Source organism: Schistocerca piceifrons, chromosome 4 (assembly GCF_021461385.2).
Source record: "Schistocerca piceifrons isolate TAMUIC-IGC-003096 chromosome 4, iqSchPice1.1, whole genome shotgun sequence".
Taxonomy (NCBI): Eukaryota; Metazoa; Arthropoda; class Insecta; order Orthoptera; family Acrididae; genus Schistocerca; species Schistocerca piceifrons.
In genome coordinates, this window is record NC_060141.1 from 470,552,732 (window position 1) to 470,576,713 (window position 23,982).

The following is a 23,982-nucleotide window of genomic DNA, read 5'->3' on the forward strand; positions in this document are numbered from 1 at the left end:
CTGATATGAAACTTCCTGGCAGATTAAAACTGTGTGCCCGACCGAGACTCGAACTCGGGACCTTTGCCTTTCACGGGCAAGTGCTCTACCAACTGAGCTACCAAAGCACGACTCACGCCCGGTACTCACAGCTTTACTTCTGCCAGTACCTCGTCTCCTACCTTCCAAACTTTACAGAAGCTCTCTTGCGAATCTTGCAGAACTAGCACTCCTGAAAGAAAGGATATTGCGGAGACATGGCTTAGCCACAGCCTAGGGGATGTTTCCAGAATGAGATTATCACTCTGCAGCGGAGTGTGCGCTGATATGAAACTTCCTGGCAGATTAAAACTGTGTAACCGACCGAGACTCGAACTCGGGACCTTTGCCTTTTGCGGGCAAGTGCTCTACCAACTGAGTTATCAGCGCACACTGCGCTGCAGAGTGAAAATCTCATTCTGGAAACATCCCCCAGGCTGTGGCTAAGCCATATCTCCGAAATATCCTTTCTTTCAGGAGTGCTAGTTCTGCAAGGTTCGCAGGAGAGCTTCTGTAAAGTTTGGAAGGTAGGAGACGAAGTACTGGCAGAAGTAAGGCTGTGAGTACCGGGCATGAGTCGTGCTTCGGTAGCTCAGTTGGTAGAGCACTTGCCCGCGAAAGGCAAAGGTCCCGAGTTCGAGTCTCGGTCGGGCACACAGATTTAATCTGCCAGGAAGTTTCATATCAGCGCACACTCCGCTGCAGAGTGAAAAATCTCATTCTGGAAACGTCCCCCAGGCTGTGGCTGAGCCATGTCTCCGTAATATCGTTTCTTTCAGGAGTGCTAGTTCTGCAAGGTTCGCAGGAGAGCTTCTGTAAAGTTTGGAAGGTAGGAGACGAGGTACTGGCAGAAGTAAAGCTGCGAGTACCGGGCGTGAGTCGTGCTTCGGTAGGTCAGTTGGTAGGGCACTTGCCCGCGAAAGGCAAAGGTCCCGAGTTCGAGTCTCAGTCGGGCACACAGTTTAATCTGCCAGGAAGTTTCATATCAGCGCACACTCCGCTGCAGAGTGAAAATCTCATTCTGGAAACATCCCCCAGGCTGTGGCTAAGCCATGTCTCCGCAATATCCTTTCTTTCAGGAGTGCTAGTTCTGCAAGGTTCGCAGGAGAGCTTCTGTAAAGTTTGGAAGGTAGGAGACGAGGTACTGGCAGAAGTAAAGCTGTGAGTACCGGGCGTGAGTCGTGCTTCGGTAGCTCAGTTGGTAGAGCACTTGCCCGCGAAAGGCAAAGGTCCCGAGTTCGAGTCTCGGTCGGGCACACAGTTTTAATCTGCCAGGAAGTTTCATATCAGCGCACACTCCGCTGCAGAGTGAAAATCTCATTCTGGAAACATCCCCCAGGCTGTGGCTAAGCCATGTCTCCGCAATATCCTTTCTTTCAGGAGTGCTAGTACTGCAAGGTTCGCAGGAGAGCTTCTGTAAAGTTTGGAAGGTAGGAGACGAGGTACTGGCAGAAGTAAAGCTGTGAGTACCGGGCGTAAGTCGTGCTTCGATAGCTCAGTTGGTAGAGCACTCGCCCGCGAAAGGCAAAGGTCCCGAGTTCGAGACTCGGTCGGGCACACAGATTTAATCTGGCAGGAAGTTTCATATCAGCGCACACTCCGCTGCAGAGTGAAAAATCTCATTCTGGAAACGTCCCCCAGGCTGTGGCTGAGCCATGTCTCCGTAATATCGTTTCTTTCAGGAGTGCTAGTTCTGCAAGGTTCGCAGGAGAGCTTCTGTAAAGTTTGGAAGGTAGGAGACGAGGTACTGGCAGAAGTAAAGCTGCGAGTACCGGGCGTGAGTCGTGCTTCGGTAGGTCAGTTGGTAGGGCACTTGCCCGCGAAAGGCAAAGGTCCCGAGTTCGAGTCTCAGTCGGGCACACAGTTTAATCTGCCAGGAAGTTTCATATCAGCGCACACTCCGCTGCAGAGTGAAAATCTCATTCTGGAAACATCCCCCTGGCTCTGGCTAAGCCATGTCTCCGCAATATCGTTTCTTTCAGGAGTGCTAGTTCTGCAAGGTTCGTAGGAGAGCTTCTGTAAAGTTTGGAAGGTAGGAGACGAGGTACTGGCAGAAGTAAAGCTGTGAGTACCGGGCGTGAGTCGTGCTTCGGTAGCTCAGTTGGTAGAGCTCTTGCCCGCGAAAGGCAAAGGTCCCGAGTTCGAGTCTCGGTCGGGCACACAGTTTTAATCTGCCAGGAAGTTTCAATATACGACCTGCCACATTGACACGGAATCTGGTACACGCCGGCCTTCCTCAAACCGAGGTCATCTTTGGCGCTCCCCACCGGTGCACGAGTTTTATTCGGAGGACAAAACACAGTTCCGACCCGGTGTTTCTTCAAAATGCGGGCGATTTTCCACGAGAGTGCGCCTGTATATGGGATAAACGCAGTGCCTACCTCCTCCCTCGTGATTTTATCCATCTCCACAGGTTGTGCTTTAGTGGGTGGGCGGAGAGCACGTTGAATCTGCCACTCTGAGTACCCATTTTTTCGAAATACAGTTCTCAGATGTTCCAATTCCTGGGGTAGACTCTCTACGTCAGAGATAGTGCGCGCCCTATGTTCTAGAGTTTTAAGCACCCCATTCCTCTGTGAAGGGTGGTGGCAGCTGTCTGCGTGCAAATACAGATCAGTGTGCGTTGTCTTCCGATACACCCCATGGCCTAGGGTGCCGTGAGGCCGTCTCTTGACCAAGACGTCAAGGAAAGGTAGAGTACCCTCCGTTTCAGTGTCCATGGTGAATTTGATGTTGGGGTGTATGGAGTTTAGATGTGTAAAGAAGTGAAGGAGTTTATCCATACCATGTGGCCAGATGACGAACGTGTCGTCCACGTAACGGAAAAAGCAAGTAGGTTTCCATTCGGATGACGACAGGGCTTCCTCCTCGAAGTTCTCCATGTACAAATTCGCTACCACCGGTGAGAGTGGGCTACCCATGGCGACTCCCTCCGTTTGTTCGTAGTATTCTCCATTAAAAAGAAAATACGTGGATGTCAAGACATGCCTAAAAAGTTCAGTGGTCTTCTCGTCAAACTTCTGACTAATCAATTCTAGTGACTCTCGCAGGGGTACCCTCGTGAACAAGGAAACGACGTCAAAACTCACCATGATATTTTATTGTGATAACCGTTACTTAAAGAACAGTTACTGGTGCATGTCTGATACCAAACTAAACAGAGACACTAGATAACTTGGTCAATGCAAATTATTTTCCAGTGTGTAGGGTGAACATTAATAAAACCGATAAACGGCAGGGAAGGATTTCCGACTGGAAATAGAGGAAAAAGGTCGTATAAGCATGTGTCCAGACATGGATGGAGTCTGTGAAATCACAACAAATCATCCCGAGACATAGTAAAGAGCAGCATCGCATCCATGTCACAACATGTATTCAAAGTGGCCTCCACGGGATGCAATGCATGCGTTTACACTTCGCATCATGGACTGCCATACTCATTCGTACATTCAAACAGCGTCACGCGTGTCGTGAGCAGGCTGTTGAAGGGTCTGCGCATCAGGAATTAGTTCAGAATACACAACACTTTCAGATGCCCCAGAGGTACAAATCCATGAGGTTTATGTCCAATGATCTAGGTGACCATGCTACAGGTCCTCCATGCAATATGCAACGTCAGGGGAAGATGATGTTGAGGTGTCAGCGTACTGTAATGTGGAAGTAAGGTGGTTTTCCATCGTGCGGAAACCATATAACCTGTCGTATTGCCAAAGGCACGTTCTTCAACAGCTCAGGCATAATATTTCACGAGAAGTCCATTGAGGTATCGTGGAATAATAACCGGTCCTAGTGTGTGATCGCCAAGAATCCCTGATCACACATTGATGCTGAATCGTTCCTGATGAGGTACGTCAAGCATTCCCAAAGGATTGTCTGTAGCCCTCAGTTGACGATTATGAAGATTTATAATGTTAGCTCTGGTACAGGTTGCTTCGTCGCCAAGGAGAACAGATGACTGTAATTCCATGATTGTGATGGTCTAGTACAAAAATTATCAAGAAAATCCTTCCCATAGAGGGAAATCTGCTGCTGATAATCTTTGCACTCATTGCACGTGATAGGGGTTGTATTGGTTGTTATGCAGAATACACACAGTCGTACTTTGGCATACACTACTTTCGTTGGCCAGTTGCCTGGAGCTTGTATTACAGTTTGTCTCAATATCCTGCAGAGCCCAGTCCTCCAAATCTGATGTATGCACAGTCCGCTGCTTCCCTGCACCTCTGTCTGTCTAAAAGGATCCATGTCCACACAAATGCCCAAAAAGGGCTCAAAATGTTGTGTGATGTGGTTGGTGGGTGTGAGGGTGTTTGTTTTGGTACTGCTGTGCAGCCATCTGCTTGACCATACACAAACAACATCACGGCTTGTTCTGGACGTGCATACCGGACTATTGTGCTGCTTAGAGAATGCTGTGTCAATCACACAGCCTACAACACTCAAGGAGCACGTGGTACGTGGTCAGAGGAACTTTCCTTTGTCAGTGCCATCTAAAATGGCAATGATGCATTTGTGGACACAAATTCATAAACCAGTTTCCTCTGTTTCCAGTCATGAATCTTTTCCTACAGTTTGTGGATTTTATTAATGTTCGCCCTGTAGATCTGAGGAGTGGTTACCATCAGTTGGGAATAGTGCTGGACAAAGACTCTGTTTAATGCTTCCTGGAAGCAGTACCAATACTAGCAAATGCCATTTGGTTTAAAGAATGCACTAGCCACGTTTTAGTCGTTGCTAGATGAAGTGTTAAGAGGTTTGAAGCTATGTCACTGTATGGTTTACATGGAAGACAATATCGTATTTTTCAGGGAAATGAGGGAACACACAGAATGGCTGGAAGAAATTTTACAGAGTTATATTCCACACATTTATGACTGAGTGTTGTGAAGTGTCATCTCAAGTTAACAGAAGTGTCTTTGAAGTTGCCAGATAACCCAAAAAGCTAGTTCCCTTATTATACATCCCTAACTCTGTCCAGGATATATTAGCCTTTTTTGTGCTATGATAGGAGCATTCATGATTCTGGTTGGCTAATTGGGAAATTTATTGATTTCTGCATGGTGGGCGAGGACAAGTCATTATAGAAATTTCAGTGTGGCACAATGCAAGTGTAGGAAATAACCTCTCAAAATCAAATCTGGAAAGGAATAAGGAATGAATATTTACCAGCACTTGTCACTGTAAAATGATAAATAAAATATGATGATTATTACCCTAGTAACACTTTTATTTTAAACTACAGTAAAAAAGAAATTTCATTCTGAAAAAGCATTCTCATCAGGCAAAAGAAGATTTTGCGTTCTTAATTTCGCATTATTTCTGTATGAGGACAGTATTTAAGTGATGAGAAAGTAAATGTTGATGAGCGCATTTTTCTTCTACGGACCAATTTTTAGTTCCTTAAGAAAATCTTTTATTTCACAATGAATATATAGATTCATTTGATTTCTCTGGCAACAGAATTCTTTTTGTACTTCTGTTTAAATGGTGTAGGAGAAGTTTACTTTTTATCCAGTATTAAAGAGGACATGTAGTACTGAGAAGAGTTTAAATTCCAAATGAAGGTTCTAACACTACAGTCTTCTCCTTTATCTTTCGCCTTTGTCCCACATCTACACAGGGTAGTTGTGATTATTTACATAACTGGCATGGTTAATTTAAAGGGTGGTCAGATGCCCTTCCTGTTGCCATACTGTTACCCACCAGGAGAAATATGTGTTCCCCAGCGTTCTGCTTGTAATGTTATCCATGTGAAAGTGTGTGAACCTTTTGTAAGTGCTTGCGAATCGCGTGACACAGGTGAGATCTGGGTACCAGCCTATATTCACCTCGCCAGATGTGGGAACCTGCCTAAATCATATTCAGGCTGGCTGACACACCAGCCCTCATCATTAATTCACTGGATGGATGCCATCCAGGCCCAAGACACCTGTCCAAATCCCGGAACTGTTGCATTAATATGCTCGGCTATACCGGCAGGTAAAATCCTATTGATACAATAACCACATAATTTACGACAAAGAATGTAACTTTAATTTCCAGAAGAAACTTCAAGTATCTTAAGAAGAATTTTCAGTTCTGAATATATGCACTCTAAGGCAAAAAAAAAAAAGCCTGACCATAAAGGATTATCCGAAGTAGACAGAAATAGGTAAGTGTGATGTACATGTATGGGCAAACAAATCATTACAGTTTTAGAAAAATTGAATGATTTATTCGAGAGAAAGAGTTTCACAAATTGAGCAAGTCAGTAACGCGTTGGTCCGTCTCTGGCACTTTCGCAGTCAGTTATTCGGCTTGATATTGATTGATAGAGTTGTTGGATGTCCTCCTGCGGGATACCAAGCCAAATTATGTCTAATTACCGTGTTAGATTGTCGAAATCCCTCCCTATAATGCTCCAAATGTCCTCAATCGGGAAGAAATCCGGTTACTTTGTTGGCCAAGGTAGGGTTTGGAAAACACAAAGACAAGCAGTAGAAGCTCTCACCATGTGCAGGTGGACATTATCCTGATGAAATGTAAGCCAAGGATGGATGTACATGGAGGGCAAAAAAACCGAGCATAGAATAACGTTGACGTACCGCTGTGCTGTAAGGGTACTGTGGATGAGAGCCAGTGGTGTCCTGTTGCGAAAAGGAATAGCAACTCAGACAAGCACTCCTGGTTGTCAGGGTGTATGACAGGCGACAGTTAGGTTAGTATCCCACTACTGTCTGTGGCGTCTACAGAGACGTCATCGGCCTGGAAACTCATTGACTGGAGTAGAATTGTCTTCAGTGAAGAGTCTCGCTTCGAACTCAGCCCCGCTGATCAGCAAAGACAGGTATGGAGACACCAGGGCGGGAGTGGGATACCAACTTGTCTGTTGCCAGCCATAAGGCTCGACGGCCCGGAGTGATGCTCTGGAGAGCCATTTCATTTCCTTTCATAGCAGGAGCCCTTTGGCTGTCACTGGCGCCATCTTCACAACACAGCTGTACGTCGACGATATTCTGTGCCCCATTTTGTTATCTTTCATGGCAAGCTATAGTGAGCTTGCATTTCAGCAAGAAAATGCCTGCCCGCACACAGCGAGACTTCCTAATGCCTGTCTTCATGCTTTAAATCCATACCTTGGTTACTAAGTTCGCCGAATCTTTCTCTAATTGAGAACGTTTGGAGCATTATGGGCAGAGCCCTCCAACCATCTCGGGATTTTAACTTTGTGACGCACCACTGGGACAGAATTTGATACGATTTCCCTCTGGAGGATGTCCTACAACTCTGTCAAGCAATGCCAAACCGAATAACTGCTGCATCAGGGTCAGAGGTGGACCAACGCGATATCGATTTGTACAGTTTGTGAAGCCCTTTCTCTTGAATAAGTCATCCGATTTTTCTGAAATTGTTATGATTTATTTGGCTCTACACGTACATCACATCTACCGATTTCCGTGCTGTTCGGATAATTCCTTCGTGGTTTGTTGTTTTTTGCCTTAGACTGTATTTTACTAAATAGGTGCACGCGGAAAGGAATCTTCATAATGCATTATGGGCGTATCGCAACAGGCATAGGATAAAAAGGTCCTAGATCCGAATTTCGGCCGGCATACAGGTATAATCTGCTAGGAAGTGTAAACATGCCGAACAAATAAATGTGTGTGAAATCTTATGGGACTTAACTGTTAAGGTCATCAGTCCCTAAGCTTACACACTACTTAACCTAATTATCCTGAGGACAAACACACACACCCATGCCCGAGGCTGGACTCGAACCTCCGCCGGTACCAGCCGCACAGTCCATGACTCCAGCCCCTAGACCGCTCGGCTAATCCCGCGCAGCATGCTGAACACCTCTACAGAGTTTGATAAATATAACACTGTTACTTTACAGTGTAGAAGTTTCTATTTCTGTCACTTTATAATGGATGGCATACGCCATGAACCACAGTCATTGCTGAGACAGGGTGGCTTGCGTGCCTCAACGATACTGAGAGCCACAACAAAGCTCGAACCACAACGGAGGGTGCCGTAGCCAACCTCAGGGAACATCAGTTTGGGCTCCAGAGAACTTTGGTATGACACATGAGGCAGTAGTGGCCCACCGACTTAGCTCAACAGATACGTTACGGAATCGCAAACGTACTGGGTGGTTATAATTACACTTTCCCTATTTAACAAGTTATAACACGGAAACTAATTACCGCACGAGTACCAAACTTGGTATCATTAATGTCCAGAGTGTGGAATGCACGATTTCCACCGCCCACTTCCAAATTTGGTCACCAGGTGCATGGACAGTCACTGTGATCCATAGTTTCACACACCTGGCCAGTCGCAGTGCACTTGTTGACATGTCAGCATGAGCTTGGACAAAAGAAGCAGGGTATTATTGCTAAAGCTCTATTACAACAACAAAAGAAAAACAAAAACAAAACAAAAAACAGTAATGCCGCAGCTGCACTTCACGAATACCGCCGTCTGGAAGGATTACGGATGGGTTTTCTTTCTCTACCTGCTGTGTGGAGCATGATAGAGTAGTTCGAATCAACTGGAGACCTGGGCGTCGCGCCGGGAAGAGACTGAAGACCCTTTGCACCACAGGTGGTTGATCAAATCGCTGTTGCTATGGCACACAACGTTGCCCGCAATTCCCGATCGTCAGGAAGTGCACGTGCTGTGTCACTACAGCTGAATATCCCGTGGTCCACTGTACGGAGGGTGCTTCGACTATTCTCAAATAGTATCCGTACAAGATCCATACCGTCCAGCAGCTTGCACCACAGGACGCACAACGACGTGTTTATTTCGCTCTCCACTTTCTCGCAGGGATTGAAGGTGACGAGGGCTGGTCCTGGCCATCCTATGGACAGACGAAGCTCATTTTTCTCTAATAGGTGAAGTGAACACACAGAATTGCCGATTGTGGGGCTTTTGTCCTCGAGTCACTGTGCATGAAGTTCCTCTGTATGGTGAATGTGTCACCGTATGGTGTGGGTTCATGGTTAGCCCATTCTTTTTTAAACAGGTTGGCGCTCAAGGACCAAAGACGTGCTGTGTATCAGGCCAGCTTTACTGCGATATGCGTCGCCAGCATGTCATGCCCGTACTTCAGGAGAGAGGCGCATTGAACTCAACAGTTCATACACGATGGGGCTCCACCGCATATCGATCATGAAGTTCACCTGCTTCTCCGAAACAGATTTGGAAACGATCGAATTATCAGCCGATCGTTTCCAAATGCTTGGCCAGCACGATCATCTGATCTCATTCCCTGTAAGTTCCGGTTGTGGAGCTACATGAAGGACAGGGTTTACCAGGGGAACATTCACACATGTGCTGATCTGAAGCGCAACTTATCAAGAGAGGTAGCCAGCATGATTATGGAAACACTTCGTTCTGCTGTGCAAAATGCAATCCTGCACTTTCAGACTCTTCTGGACACTGAGGGGCCCGTATTGAGCCCCTTTTGTAGCAGTAATGGTACCGGTATGTAATGGTATGATGTACCGTAGCAGCACATTAAAAGTGTTTCAACTGAACTGATTGTGCATTATTTCTCTTCACCATGTCCTTGATGTTAATGCTGCCAAGTTTGGTAATCGTACGGATATTGGCTTCCGTATTATAACATGTTAAATAGGGAGTGTTTAATTATAACCAACCGGTACATTTACAGCTTTTTATAGATTTTGAGAAAGCTTTTGACAATGTTGACAGAAATATACTCTTTAAATTTCTGAAAGCAGCAGGGTAAAATACAGTGAGCGAAACGTTATTTACAACTTGTACAGAAGCCAGATTGCAGTTACAAGAGGTGAACGGCATGAAAGGGAAGCAGTGGTTGAAAACGGTATGAGACAAGGTTGTAGCCTGCCCCCAATGTTATTCAATCTGTACTCTGAGCAAGTTGTGAAAGAAGTCAAAGAAAAATTTACGAAGAGAATTAACGTTCAGGGAGACGGAATAAAATCTTTTCCGTTTGCCGATGACATTGTAATTCTGTCAGAGACAGCAAAAGACTTTAAACTGCAGTTGAATGGAATGAACAGTCTCTTGAAATCTGGATATAAGATGAACAACAACAAAACTGTAGCAAGGGTAACAGAATGTACTCGAAGTAAACCAGGCGATGCGAGAGAATTAGATAATGAAATGAAATACTGAAAAGAAGTAGCTAAGTTTTGCTTTTTGGGCAGTAAAATAACTTCCGCTGGCTGAAGTAGAGAGTGTGTAACTTCTAGACTAGCAATGACAGCAAAACCGTTGCTGAAGGAGAGAAATTTGTGAACATCTAATATAAATTAAAATGTTAGGAAGTCTTTTCTGAAGGCATTTGTCTGGAGAGTAGCTTTGTACAGGAGTGAGACGTAAACGATAAGGCCAGGAGGCAAGTAAAGTAAACAGGTACCAATAGATGTGGGTTTTAGTAGTTATTCGGAGGTGAAAAGGCTTGCACTGAATAAGAAGAGTGTGGAGAGCTCCTTTAAACCAGTCTTCGGACTGAAGACCACAACAACAACAAAAACAACAGTGACAACAAAAATGGTAACAAGACGGCGTCAAAATGGTTCAAATGGCTCTGAGCACTATGGGACTTAACAGCTGTGGTCATCAGTCCCCTAGAACTTAGACCTACTTAAACCTAACTAACCTAAGGACATCACACACATCCATGCCCGAGGCAGGATTCGAACCTGCGACCGTGGCGGACACGTGGCTCCAGACTGAAGCGCATAGAACCGCTCGGCCACTCGGTCGGCAAGGACGGTGTCAGGCAGTTGTTTTCGCTCTCCTGGAAAGTAGAGGGTGCGGCGCGGGTACTTCCAAATTTTAAAAATTCCACAAAACAGATTGTGTTGGAAATGTCGGTTTAATTCTCTTTACTTCACATAGAGTTACATTTAAAGTTTTATTTCATTAGGTTTTGAAAATGCTGTTTTGAAGGCGGCCTTCGTTCTGTTCAAAGCATTTGGAGAGTCCAAATCGTAACATTCGGTCCACTTCGTCCAACAAGTCTCAGTCTGTGTTGCCAACAGCAGCCTCGATGGGTAATGAATCCAACTCCTTCATTGCGGAGACATAAGTACGTCCGACCTCCTGTGGGATTCTCAAAGTTGTGAGCATGGCGGACATGGACGGGGGCTGCAGGTAGGTGGCGCTAGGTGGGAATGTGGGTCGGCCAATATTCTGCAGAGACAGTTCACCCAATTGCGATAAACTCTGGGATCAGTGGTTATCGCAACTGCCCGGTAAAAGAAAGATCCCGGGTTCGAGTCCCGGTACGCGACACGTTTTCACTCGTCACAGCCAATTAGCCCCTCACTTCCCTTTCCTTTCTCCACCCTCCATCTTCAATTCACATAGAATGCACGCCGGGTTGAGATGACGGAACGATCATTGGAAAAGTACTCCTCCTCATCCGCAGCGTGATCGCTGTCAAACTAACTTAAAAAAAAAATAAAAGGAAAGTTACGTCCCGCCCTGTGGAATGGGCTCAAGCCCACACATCAATAGGAAACGGCCCCTGTGTGCGGCATGTTTCAAATGAGGAAGTTCTCACGCCGCATCTTATATGTATTTTTAACAAAGGCCGTTTTTGTAAGTGAATCCTGTACTGTGTTCGTCATAAGAATAAAACCTGAGCTAAAGATCACAAAATGTATTCTTCCGCGTTTGCTGGAACCTTACTGGATTTCGTTTCTCATGGAGGCGAAGCCAAGCTGTCTCCAGTACAGTCAAGTACGATAATAGGGATACGTTTTATACTGTGCTTTACGTGCTCATCGATTGAGCGGTCGCACTGCTGCTACGGTCGCAGGTTCGAATCCTGCTTCGGGCATGGATGAGTGCCATGTCCTTAGGTTAATTAGGTTTAACTAGTTCTAAGTTTAGGGGACTGATGACCTCAGATGTTAAGTTCCATAGTGCTCAGAGCCATTTGAACCTTTTTTGACTGAGCGATAATACGGGACGACAGCTTTACCGCCCCATTTAACTTGGACAGCACATAGCAGCTAGCTGGCCCTATTAACCTTCAGTGACGTGAGCAGTTGCAGTTAAGATGTAAAAAGACACGAGCACAGAACACTATAGCTTCGAATGTCGTTTAATTATTAACAGAAATCGGCAAAACTCTAGCAATACTGCCTGTTACTTAGGTGACCAGACGGAAACCACAGCAATGTTCTCGTTCTTAGCTAACGTAGTATCGCAATGAACAGAATCCACGAAGCCAACCAAATGCCATATTTTCTCCTCTTCTTTTATTATGTGCCGTTCTGTATCCCCGGCAGTCTTCGGCAGTGACGTGTGACAAAGCTTCGTGCAACGATTCCAGCACGCCTGGCAGCTTAAATGTCTTGTTATTTCTCGCGACAAATCCATTAAAATGGCTCCAGATCATCATATTGTAGTGGTAGCGTGGCAAATGTAAGGATGCAGCATTTGCACGGTGTGCTCGATGCCGTGAGAATTATTGTTTTCCATGTTTCTACGCCAAGCGGGATTAGCCGAGCGGTCTAGGGCGCTGCAGTCATGGACGGTGCAGTTGGTCCCAGCGGAGGTTCGAGTCCTCCCTCGGGCATGGGTGTGTGTGTTTGTCCTTAGGATAATTTAGGTTAAGTAGTGTGTAAGCTTATGGACTGATGACCTTAGCAGTTAAGTCCTATGCCGGCCGGAGTGGCCGTGCGGTTCTAGGCGTTGCAGTCTGGAGCCGAGCGACCGCTACGGTCGCAGGTTCGAATCCTGCCTCGGGCTTGGATGTGTGTGATGTCCTTAGGTTAGTTAGGTTTAATTAGTTCTAAGATCTAGGCGACTGATGACCTCAGAAATTAAGTCGCATAGTGCTCAGAGCCATCTGAAACATTTTGAAGTTAAGTCCTATAAGATTTCATACACTTTGAACATGTATCTAGGACGCCTATTACTCTGGTTCGTGTAATACCACATCTGTGGTATAAAACAATGGGCACAGTCCAAACGAAGAATATCTGATTTTTCATTTTTGTTCTAAAAATAAATTTGTTATGCTTTCTTAATTTAAACAACCTTTATTATCAATCTCTTATAAAATATCGATAATTAGAAATATATATTTGGAATGAAAACTGGGATATTGTGTACAATATGTGACCAGAAACAAGAAGACGTGCATTTTTCATAAAAATGGTGATTAGATATGTATTAATTAGCGTATATTTGATAAGTTTCACATTTAAAAGACATAGGTATTCTAAATCGAACGAAAAAAAGCCCAAACTAATATTTAAACCTGCGATCCACGGACGTCAACCTACCATTCTACAACGCTAGCGATTCAGCTTTGCATTCCGTTGACTGAAATATCTTCACTTCATTATTTATTTATGAAACTTCTCAGAAAACTCCAAAGGCAATTATTTTCTGTAAAATTGCGAAAAAATTGAGAGCGATGTGTATCTCGCCACCTTTTATCCCTGTTCCACGCACTTTTTTCCATGCTAAGCAGGAACCAGCGGCAGTCATTTTCACAGCATGTATCAACAACGCTACAGTCAGAGCACAACATTACAGAGATGGAACTAAAGACTACGTAGCTGAAGTATGATTAACGAAAACGTTGGTAACTTTTCACGCATTAGAACATCTTTAAGTTTCATTTAGTGTAACATCGTAAAAAATTATCTAATACGTATGTAGGACCTACTTGCAATAGCGTTACAACACCGATGTACACGTGCTATGGCTGCTGACCAATCATCTCGTTCTTGTTTGTTTACATCAACTTTATATATATATATATATATATATATATATGTGTGTGTGTGTGTGTGTGTGTGTGTGAGAAGAGGAGGAGGTACCAGTCCAGTGGAAGGTTGGGCACACTCACCAGCGCAGAAGTGGAAAATGACGTTCAGCACGGAGAGTGGCAGCAGCTGCTTGAGCTGCGTCGGCCTCCCACGGCTGTCACTCAGTTCTTCCAGCAGGACGCGCACCTCCTGTTCCACCTGAGCCTGCATGGCTGGCCCACTGAAGCCCAGAGAGCGCAGGTGTCTCATCACGAAGGCGCGCTGCTCCTGCCACAGCTTGCCGTCCACCATCCCTACACCTGTGCAGTCAAATCACATGTCTATCAGCTCACTGTTTGACGCTCAGCCCACCTGGACCTTCAGTATCAAGACAAAAGGATAAAGAAAGCAAGGAAGGTTAGAACATACATATCCTTGTGCCGACGACGAGGTCAGTGGTCATGTAACACATGCACGGATTTGGGAAGAGTGAGCAAGAAATCGGAACGTGTCATTTTAATAGAAACCATCGCAGCTTTAGTCAGAGGGGATTTTGAGAAGCAATGGGAAACCTAATTCTGGGTGTTCATCGCTTATCAGTATACATTAAAAAATGGTTCAAATGGCTCTAAACACTATGGGACTTAACACCTTAGGTCATCAGTCCCCTAGACTTAGAACTACTTAAAGCTAACTAACCCAAGGACATCACACAAATCCACAACCGAGGAAGGATTCGAACCTGAGACCGTAGCAGCTGCACCGTTCCAGACTGAAGCGCCTAGAGACGCTCGGCCACAGTGTCCGGCTGTAGCGTTAATTTACGAAAAGTTTCCAGAGAGTTATTAGCGGGCATTAATACGGGTTGTGTCCACCGTTCGAATTTATGTCAGTTTCAACTCTGCTGTGGGCATCCTCGATGACGAATCTTGAATGACTGGAGGAATTGCAGAAAATGTTCCCTCCATAGCAGGAGCTATGTTGGACACTCCAGCAAAGTCTTCGTGATAACTCATCCCAAAGGTGTTCCATTTGGTTCAAGACGGGACTCTGGGCAGGATAGTCCATTGCCCCACATTGCACTGTCAAGCTGGTACAAAAAATCGTCGTCTCCGAACTGTTTCTCTACTGTACGCAGTGCACAGAGCTGTAAAATGTGTTCCTACCGAGCATTTTCTTAAGCGCAAAGAATAAATATTATAGTTTAACGTGCCATCGACATCGAAGTCGTTCGAGACAGAGCTCAGACTTGCAATGTTTCAAGGAAGGGGAAGGAAATGGGGCGTACCTCTTCAAAGGAACCATCCATGGATTTCCATGGAGCGATTTAGGGAAATCACAGGAAACTTAAATCTGAATATCTGGACGCGCATTTAATCGGCTGTCCTCCAGAAAGAGCAGTAGAGGGACATATCCTAACCACGAAAAACATCCATAATACAGACTCCCCGTATTTTACTGTGGGCACTACACATAATGGCAGGTAGCCTTCCCCAGGCAGGTGTCAAACCCAAATCATTCAGTGATTCATCACTCCAATTCACTCGTTTCTATGCATCCACAGCCCAGTAGCGTCGCTCTTTACAGCAACCCGAGGGTCGCTTAGCATTGACTACATAAATGAGTGGCTTATGAGGAACTGTAACTCATTCTTTTTAACTTTTAACTCCCTACACATAATCATTGTGCTAGTGGGACTATTGGTTGCCTTTCGCTGATTTCATGCGACGTTTTACAACCATCCTTGGCAATGCTGGACGGCCTGTGTCCATCAATATATGTGGTTTCCCTGGTCTTGGTTTAGTTCTTGTTGTCCTTTGCGTTTCCACTTCAGTCACATCACCAACAGCCAACCCGGGCAGCTTTAAAATGGTTAAATTGTCCCATACAACACAATACTCCGACTCCTTTCATGCCCTGATGGAAAAAGAAATCGCAGCACCAAGAAACAATTATGCGACATAAACGAATGTTGGTAGATATGTTTCTATTAAAATTTCACACCAGTCTCAAGAGAGTGGGGCTAGTAGCTACCCTATGATGATGAAAGTCAGGTGAACTTTAAATACATGCTGTCGCTGTCTTGAGAATTAGTCGTCTTGTGATTCGAAGTCGCGAGTTGAAGTTAGAGAAAAATGCCTTTAAGGCGACAGTTACATAATTATCAACAGCTCAATGAGTTTGAACGAGGTCGCATAACAGGGCTACGAGAAACTGGATATTCGTCCTGCGACAGTACAGAAGAACTTGGCAGGGATGCTGCCACAGTGCATAATTACTGGCAGCAGTGGTCAGGAGGTGTTCTGTGTCTCGCTCTGCCGCATCATACTGCATCTGCGGCAGCAATTTGAGCAGCAGCTGGGACCACAGTGACATAATGAACAGTTACTGATCAGTTGTTTCAAGGACAGCTCCGAGCCAGATTCCATGTAGCGTGCATCCCACTGACTCCAAACCAATGCCATTTGCGACTACAGTCGTGTCAAGTGACAGCCCATTAGAGGGCAGGGTGGAAGTCTGTTGTGCTTTGTGATGAAAGCTGGTTCTTCCTCGGTACCAGTGATGGCCGAATGTTGCTTATAAGGAAGCCAGTTGAGGTTCCGCAACCAACCTGTCTGTGTGCTAGACACATTGAACCTACAACTGGAGTTTCAGTCTGGGATGCGACTTAGTATGATAGCAGGAGCAGTCTTGTGGTATTCCACTCATCCTGACTGCAAATTTATTCGTCAGTCTGGTGATTCAATCCATGGTGCTGCCATTCATGAACACTATTCAAGGGGGTGTTTTTCAGCATGATAACGCTCGCCCAGATAACCCTTTTTTGCTCTACAGGTTATCGGCATGTTGCCTGCTCGATCACAAGATCTGTCTCCAATCATGCACGTATGGGACATCATCCGTCGACAAATGCAGTGTTATCCAGAACCAGCATTAACCGTCCTTCTGTTGGCCTACCAAGTACAGAGGCATCGAGCTCCGTCACACAAACTGACATCTGGCACCTGTGCAACACAATGCACGCACGTTTGCGTGCTTGCATTCAGCATTCTGGCTTTACACTGGCTATTAATGTAACAACATTTCACATTTGCAATGGCTTCTATCATACTTACTTTCACCTGTGATCTTTCAATGTTAATCACTTACCTAAGTTGTAAATAGTCTTAACGTGTTTGCCGCCGGATCGCGTTGTGCAAATTCCACAATATTAAAAAGGGATGTAGTCTTTCGCCTGTAGTGTTCAATCTCGACACCGAAGAATCAGTGACGGAAATAAAAGAAAGTTTCAGGAGTGGAATTAAAATTCAAGGTGAATGGATATCAATTATACGATTCGCTGATGACATTGATATCCTTAGTGAAAGTAAAGAAGAATTACATGGTTTCCAGAATAGAATAAACAGTCTAATGAAAACAGAAGCTAAACAAACCCCCTCTGTTTCAACCCCCACCAAGCTGAATTCTATAATGAAGAAAGGTAGCAGGATAGGAAGAGGATGCTGACGCTGTCGCAAAATGTGCTGCGAGGCGTTCTGCGAGGACTGATGGATCAGTACACAGAGCGTCCTTTAGGATGACACCTTGAACAGTTGATTATTGCTGGCGGCCCAGAAGGCTACAGAGCTTGGACCAAACGTTCGACAATAAGGCACACACACCCAGGGAGGAAATATAGCACTCCCAGCATTTCTTTTTACTCTATTTACCCTTTGCACATAGACGCTAAAATGCGATAAGGTTGGTCTGTGAATAGTGTGGTTTAAATAGTTGTAGCGTACTTTGGCGGTCCTGGATAGCGACTGCTACGTCCTTGGCCCATCACAGGATCGGTGGACGACGAGAGGGACCCGTGGAAAGGGGGTAGTAGTGCCACCAGCATGAAGAAGAGTGGCAGAGACGTCTTGCATGACCTTATCAACGCAATCCGAGAAAGAGATGTCGAAGAGCTGAAGTATATAAGAGCCAATTGGCTCTGTACAATGTCCAGCGCTGGGGCTTGTCTACCTGGTGGCGGCAGGGGAACGATAGTGTTGTGGACTGGGAAGACAGCCAACCCACTAGGAGGAAGCCGAAAGGCACGCGTTTAAGCTCACGCAGGCTGGCGTGAGGTCTGGAACAGGACACGGAAATGAGAATAGCCAAAAACGTACGTAGCTGCTGGAATACTTAACTTTAATCCATAATTAGTGAACATCGCTCTTGACGGTACATGTGTTACAGCATCAATAGTAACTGGTAATGGCGCCTTGCTAGGTCGTAGCAAATGACGTAGCTGAAGGCTATGCTAACTATCGTCTCGGCAAATGAGAGCGTAATTTGTCAGTGAACCATCGCTAGCAAAGTCGGCTGTACAACTGGGGCGAGTGCTAGGAAGTCTCTCTAGACCTGCCGTGTGGCGGCGCTCGGTCTGCAATCACTGATAGTGGCGACACGCGCGTCCGACGTATACTAACGGACCGCGGCCGATTTAAAGGCTACCACCTAGCAAGTGTGGTGTCTGGCGGTCACACCACAGATAGCATCATCAGAAAATGGTCACTGTCACAAAGATCATTACGGCGTAACCAGTGTGGGAAAGCCACAAGAGCAGGCAAGGAGATTGTGAGATCGATAGCAGAAAAGGTGCTGAGAGCGGCACTGAAATGGGTAGGGGAACCGTCATTAATTAAAGTCAGTAATAAGTTGGTCAATTAGAAGACCACTACCCATCGAAGTGGCACTCCCCCACAGGGGGATAGTGTGCACTGAAGTCCCTAAGGAGAAGGTACAGGGACGTGAGTTGCTGTATTAAGACAGATAGGTCAGCATAAGGAAGTGACCTACCTGGAGGGAGGTAGACATTGCAAATGATGATTGCTGGGTTCGTTTGCATTCATACCGCTATTGCTTCCGGTTAGTATGAAGGGGAACCAGTCACTAATGGTATCAGCGTGAACCAGACCATTCCAGACGCTATTCCAGCGCTGGCACATTTGTGACAGAACTCCCGATAACAGTTAAGCGTTGGACAGTTGTCATCACGGAAGTGCGTTTCTTGAAGAGCAAGACGGTAATAACTGTTCCATTCCAGTGAATTAACATGCTGTGAGAGTCCAGGTTAGCCATAAAGAAGCCTAGGGGAAGTCATGTCGCCTGGTCAGTGGTCGTCACCGACAAGGATGGGGTGACATCCATAAATAAGATGTCAGACTCAGAGGGCACCAGGAAGAGGGCCTTGTCCTGGGACTTACGTTTCTTCTTCTTCCGTTTCGGAGATTGAGGATGACAGGGCACAAGGGAGAGGAGGCTTCCGCCAGATCCAAAACTGAAAGAGAGTAGGCGACCATGAGGCACACAGACGGTGTGTCCCATGGCCAAGTTGTGATAGCAGGCCTGAGAGATGCTGGGGATGGGATCCGGGGGGAACTCAATTGCTGGTGGGCCTGTAGAAGAAGGGTCAATTTCTTGGTTTGGGAACGTAGTGGCACGTGGAGGGCAGGGCATGAGAACCACCGAGGAGGGGGAGATGGCAGAGGCATGGGGATGGGGTAAGTATGAAGTAGGAGGGGGAAAGGACGTAACAGAGGCAAAAATAGAAGAAATCGACACAAGGTGAAGTTAGTCATATTTTTGGCGGGCCTGAGCGTCAGATAATGGAGTTGATGGCCACAGTCACCACACAGAGCATTCAGTGTACAGTGGGAAAACATATGCCCAAAACCCAAGCACCAAAAACACCTCATTGGTGGCAGGACGTACGATTTCACATCATATTGGTAAAATATAACCTCGACCTCCTCTGGGAGGATATCTTCCTCAAAAGCCAGAATAAATGCACTGGTATCTGTGCAATTGTCATGACCCTTCTGCAGACACTGAAGATGCCGAATCACTAAGGATTAGCCCAGATTTCCTCGTCACTTTTCAGGTAAAGGTCCCTATGAGAAATCACTCCCTGGACCATATTCAGGGACTGGTGCGGGGTAATAGACACTGGGCTGTCACCAAGTGCCAAGGCGATCACAAGCACGAAGGGCTGTAAATTGGGTGGCGGAAGAAGCTATAATCAACAGGGAGCCTGACTGCATCTTATTGAGAGATTCCACTTCAACAAACTTATCCTCGATGTTCTCTACAATAAACAACGGTTTTGTGGTGGTGAATGCGCCCCTATCTAGTACAGACCAGGTAGTGGGGAAAGTGTTTCATCCCAAGATGGCGAGCCTGGCCCTCCTCCAAGGGCATATCCGGGGAAGGGAAGGCTGCAGGGTCATACAAAGTAGCATTCAGTGATCTGATACCTTTTGAAGAGATGATCGTTTGAGAACAACCAGATTTTGGCAGCAGATGAGTACATAACAGTGCCACCAAATGGACTGGCTACACAAGCTGGTTACCTATCAGGGGGGGAGAGGGGAGCCATTGTGGAGAATGAAGAGGGGTAGGAAGTGGGTAGAGGAATCCAAGCTGTTGACGCTGCGGAGGGAGTTCTTCTCCAAATGGCCCACATTAAAGACAGAAAATTTGGAAGTGGATGACAAACCACAATGGGGCCAAAAATGCCAAAAAGGATGAAAGAGGAAGAAAACTGCAAGGAATACAGGGAACCAGGAGGATAGCCGGGTTGACATAACTAAAAACACGATGAGAGGGGAAGGTGGTGACAGTGGGAAAGGGGCCACGATGGAGAGGGAGTGGCAAGGTGAAGGAAATGCAGCTCAGGAAGGAAGAATGGACTGTAATAGCTCGGGGTCCCGTATGTGGTGTGCACCAACTCACGAAAGAACTGTAAGCCCATTGGGGGGGAGGGGGGGCGGGGGGGAGGGCGGGAGGGGGCTGTAGGAGTTTCATTTTATTATGTAAGTGAATGGCCAAAGTCCCTCAGACCATGCAAAAATAAGTTTGGAAACTTTAAAGCTTGTCAATCACTTTCTGTTGATGTCGCCATGTACATGCAGTTTGTTTGACTGAGACACATGTGCAGTCAATAGTCCCATTAGTGTCGGGTAATGTAGAGTACTGAATGTTTCAAGAGGAGTCATAATCTTTAGAAATTTAATCCAGTTTGACATTTTATTTTTGTTACTGCATACGCTACTACCCAAAAAGCACTGATACCATACTCCGATGTTTTCTATTCTGCACTTAGTATTCAACCACTTGTTATCGTTGTTTCAACAAGAAAATAATCACTAAGTTATTCCACATCTTGTTTCTTGAAACTGACGGTGGTTTATAATATTGAATTACATAGTCCACAGGAAACATCATTTCCAATTTTGCTATGATCTTTATTTCCTCACTCTCCTTTGCTAAGGCACCATCTGCGGTTGTTTAAGCAACTGTGAACTGCTTACCACTTCCACAAGCTGCCATATGCTGTTATTAATACACCAGCTCTCCCAGCTCTCTCTTAGTTCCACTGCCTAAGGCACGTACAACAAACAGACAATATATCAGTGAAAATACAAGAGCCCGTACAAATACTAAACAAAATACAAAATATTGCTCCAGGCCACTACTGTTTCATACTGCCACCTGAAAACCTGTCCCTGCTTCTCCCTAAAAATCATTGCAAGCCTCTACGGTGTGATCCTTCACATAGCCGTCGAAAACTTCAAATTTCCTACTTGTCCTTAAATCCGACAAACCTACCGTTGAACCTCCTCCTACCGATCCATCAGCCTAACATCTTTGAATCAATCATCTCCCAACACAAACATACTTGTAAACACCTAAATGTGGCTTTTGGCCTAGATTTTCTTCTGACGAACAACTCCTGTACCTTTTACCATGGATGACATTCTGATATCCTTTTAAAACTCCTTAGGTATGCACCCACAGTAAACTATGTCCATCTTAATGAGTCCTATCCTACTGTCCATACACTGAAGCGCCAAAAAACTGGTACAGGCATGCATATTCAAATACAGCGATATGTAAACAGGCAGAATACGGTACTGCGATCGGCAACGCCTATATAAGAAAACAAGTGTCTGACGCAGTTGTTAGATCGATTACTGCTGCTAAAACGACAAGTTACCAAGATTTAAGTCAGTTTGAACGTGGTGTTATAATCGGCGCACGAGCGATGGGACACATCATCTCCGAGGTACCGATGAAGTGGGGATTTCCCCGTACGACGATTTCACGAGTGTACCGTGAATATCAACAATAAGGTAAAACATCAAATCTCCGACATCGCTGCGGCCGGAAAAAGAACCTGCAAGAACGGGATCAACGACAGCTGAAGAGAATCGTTCAGCGTGACAGAAGTGCAACACTTCTGCAAATTGCTGCAGATTTCAAAGCTGGACTATCAACAAGTATCAGCGTGCGAACGATTCTACGAAACATCATCGAAATGGCTCTCGAAACCGAAGGCACACTCGTGTACCCTTGATAACTACACGACACAATGCCTTACGGCTAGACTCGGCCTGTCAACACCGACACTATTCTATTGATGACTGGAAACATGTTGCCTGGTCGGACGAGTCTCGTTTCAAATTGTATAGAGCGGATGGACGTGTACGGGTATGGAGACAACCTCATGAATCCATTGACCCTGCATGTCAGTAGGGGACTGTTCAAGCTGGTGGAGTCTCCGTAAGTGTGCAGTTGGCGTGATATGGGATCCCTGATACGTCTACATACGACTCTGACAGGTGACACCTATGTAAGCATCCTATCTGATCACCTGCATCCATTCACGTCCAGTGTGCATTCCGACGGACTTGGGCAATTCCAGCGGGACAATGCGACACCCCACACGTCCAGAATTGCTCCAGAGTGACTCCACTAACACCTTTCTGAGTTTAAACACTTCCGTTGCCCACCAAACCCCCCAGACATGAACATTATTGAGCACGTCTGCGATGGCTTGCCCAGTGCTATTCAGAAGAGATCTCCACCCTCTCGTACTTTTACGGATTTCTGGACAGCCCTACAGGATTTATGGCGTCAATTCCCTCCAGCACTACTTCAAACATTAGTCGAGTCTATTCCACGTCGTTTTGTGGCAGTTCTGCATGATCGCGAGGGCCCTCCACAATATTAAGCAGATGTACCAGTTTCTTTGGCTCTTCAGTGTATGTAACCACAAACAAGCGTAATTCCCGCAAATGACATCTCACTCTGCCCTTTCTACATTCTCGCATAGCCCCGTACACTGCTGATATGATTAGGCCCTCTCCTCCTTTTTACCTTCTCCTATATGCCAATGATACAATTATCCTAACAGCGCACTCCAACATACATAAATCCCAACGATTTCTTCAACTCCATTTCAAACTAGTGCATCCAGTGGCTTCTTAAACTCAGCTCTTCCAAGACACAGGCAATACTTGGAACGATCACCCGTAATTTTCACCCCAATGACTTCTACCTGAACATCTATATATTGTTCGCTTTGGGATAGTAGTGGGGGGGGGGGGGGAGGCAACAAAGGCAGCTCGGAATCTTTGTATTGTTTGTGTGGCGAGTTCTTTCTGCCAAAACACGTAAGAAAAAGACTTTTTTGCCTCAAGAAATATCGTTTTGACATGAATGATTTTTCACATTCAGGAAGCCTCGATAAGCCAGAGAGCAAATCATTTAAGCGTCATCTGACATTTGCATGCAACAGGCAATGGTTCAGAAGTTGGGAGCGGTAGTACTGCATGCTCTAATAAAATATAAATGTATTTTTGCTTGATTGACATGAGTTGGCTCATTGGGAATTCCATTGCAATGTTCCTACTTGGGACTAGTTATGATGTCTTTATATTAACCTCTAAAGAGGAATTAATCACCAACAACTAAGACACACACAGGTTGCAATGTAAGAAAGACGATCTAAAATATTTCATTACATGTTGATAGTACACAATAAACGCACTTCCTGGTTTGATGCTTCTTTATCTCAGATCTGGTACATTTCTGCAGGTGTGGAATCAGTAAACTACCTGATCGTTGTCAAACTGTTTTAGGTAATGTAAGAGAACGTAGTGTTGCTGATTAACTTCTCTCTGATGTTTACTGTTGTGATCAATAAAACAATAGACAACACTATTAAAATATGGACTGTACTAATTCAAATGAAATTCGGATTACCACGTTATTCTTAAGACGTAAGTCTATTTTAGTAAAACATTATGTATCTGTAACAGGAGCGTGCTTACACCAGCACGAATTGGGAAGATATTACTCATTCTCGTCTTCAAAAGAGATTGTTTTTACTTGCTGTCCC

General features: G+C 45.4%; 1 protein-coding gene across 1 annotated transcript in view; it reads right to left on the bottom strand.

Moving 5' to 3' along the window:
* The window catches only part of LOC124795919 (methyl farnesoate epoxidase-like), a 325,562-nt gene that overhangs the window by 151,642 nt on the left and 149,938 nt on the right, over positions 1–23,982 (bottom strand). The window contains exon 3 of the mRNA XM_047260000.1: positions 13,871–14,089. Within this exon, the coding sequence (XP_047115956.1) occupies positions 13,871–14,089 (219 nt within the window). The remainder of the gene's footprint in view (positions 1–13,870; positions 14,090–23,982) is intronic.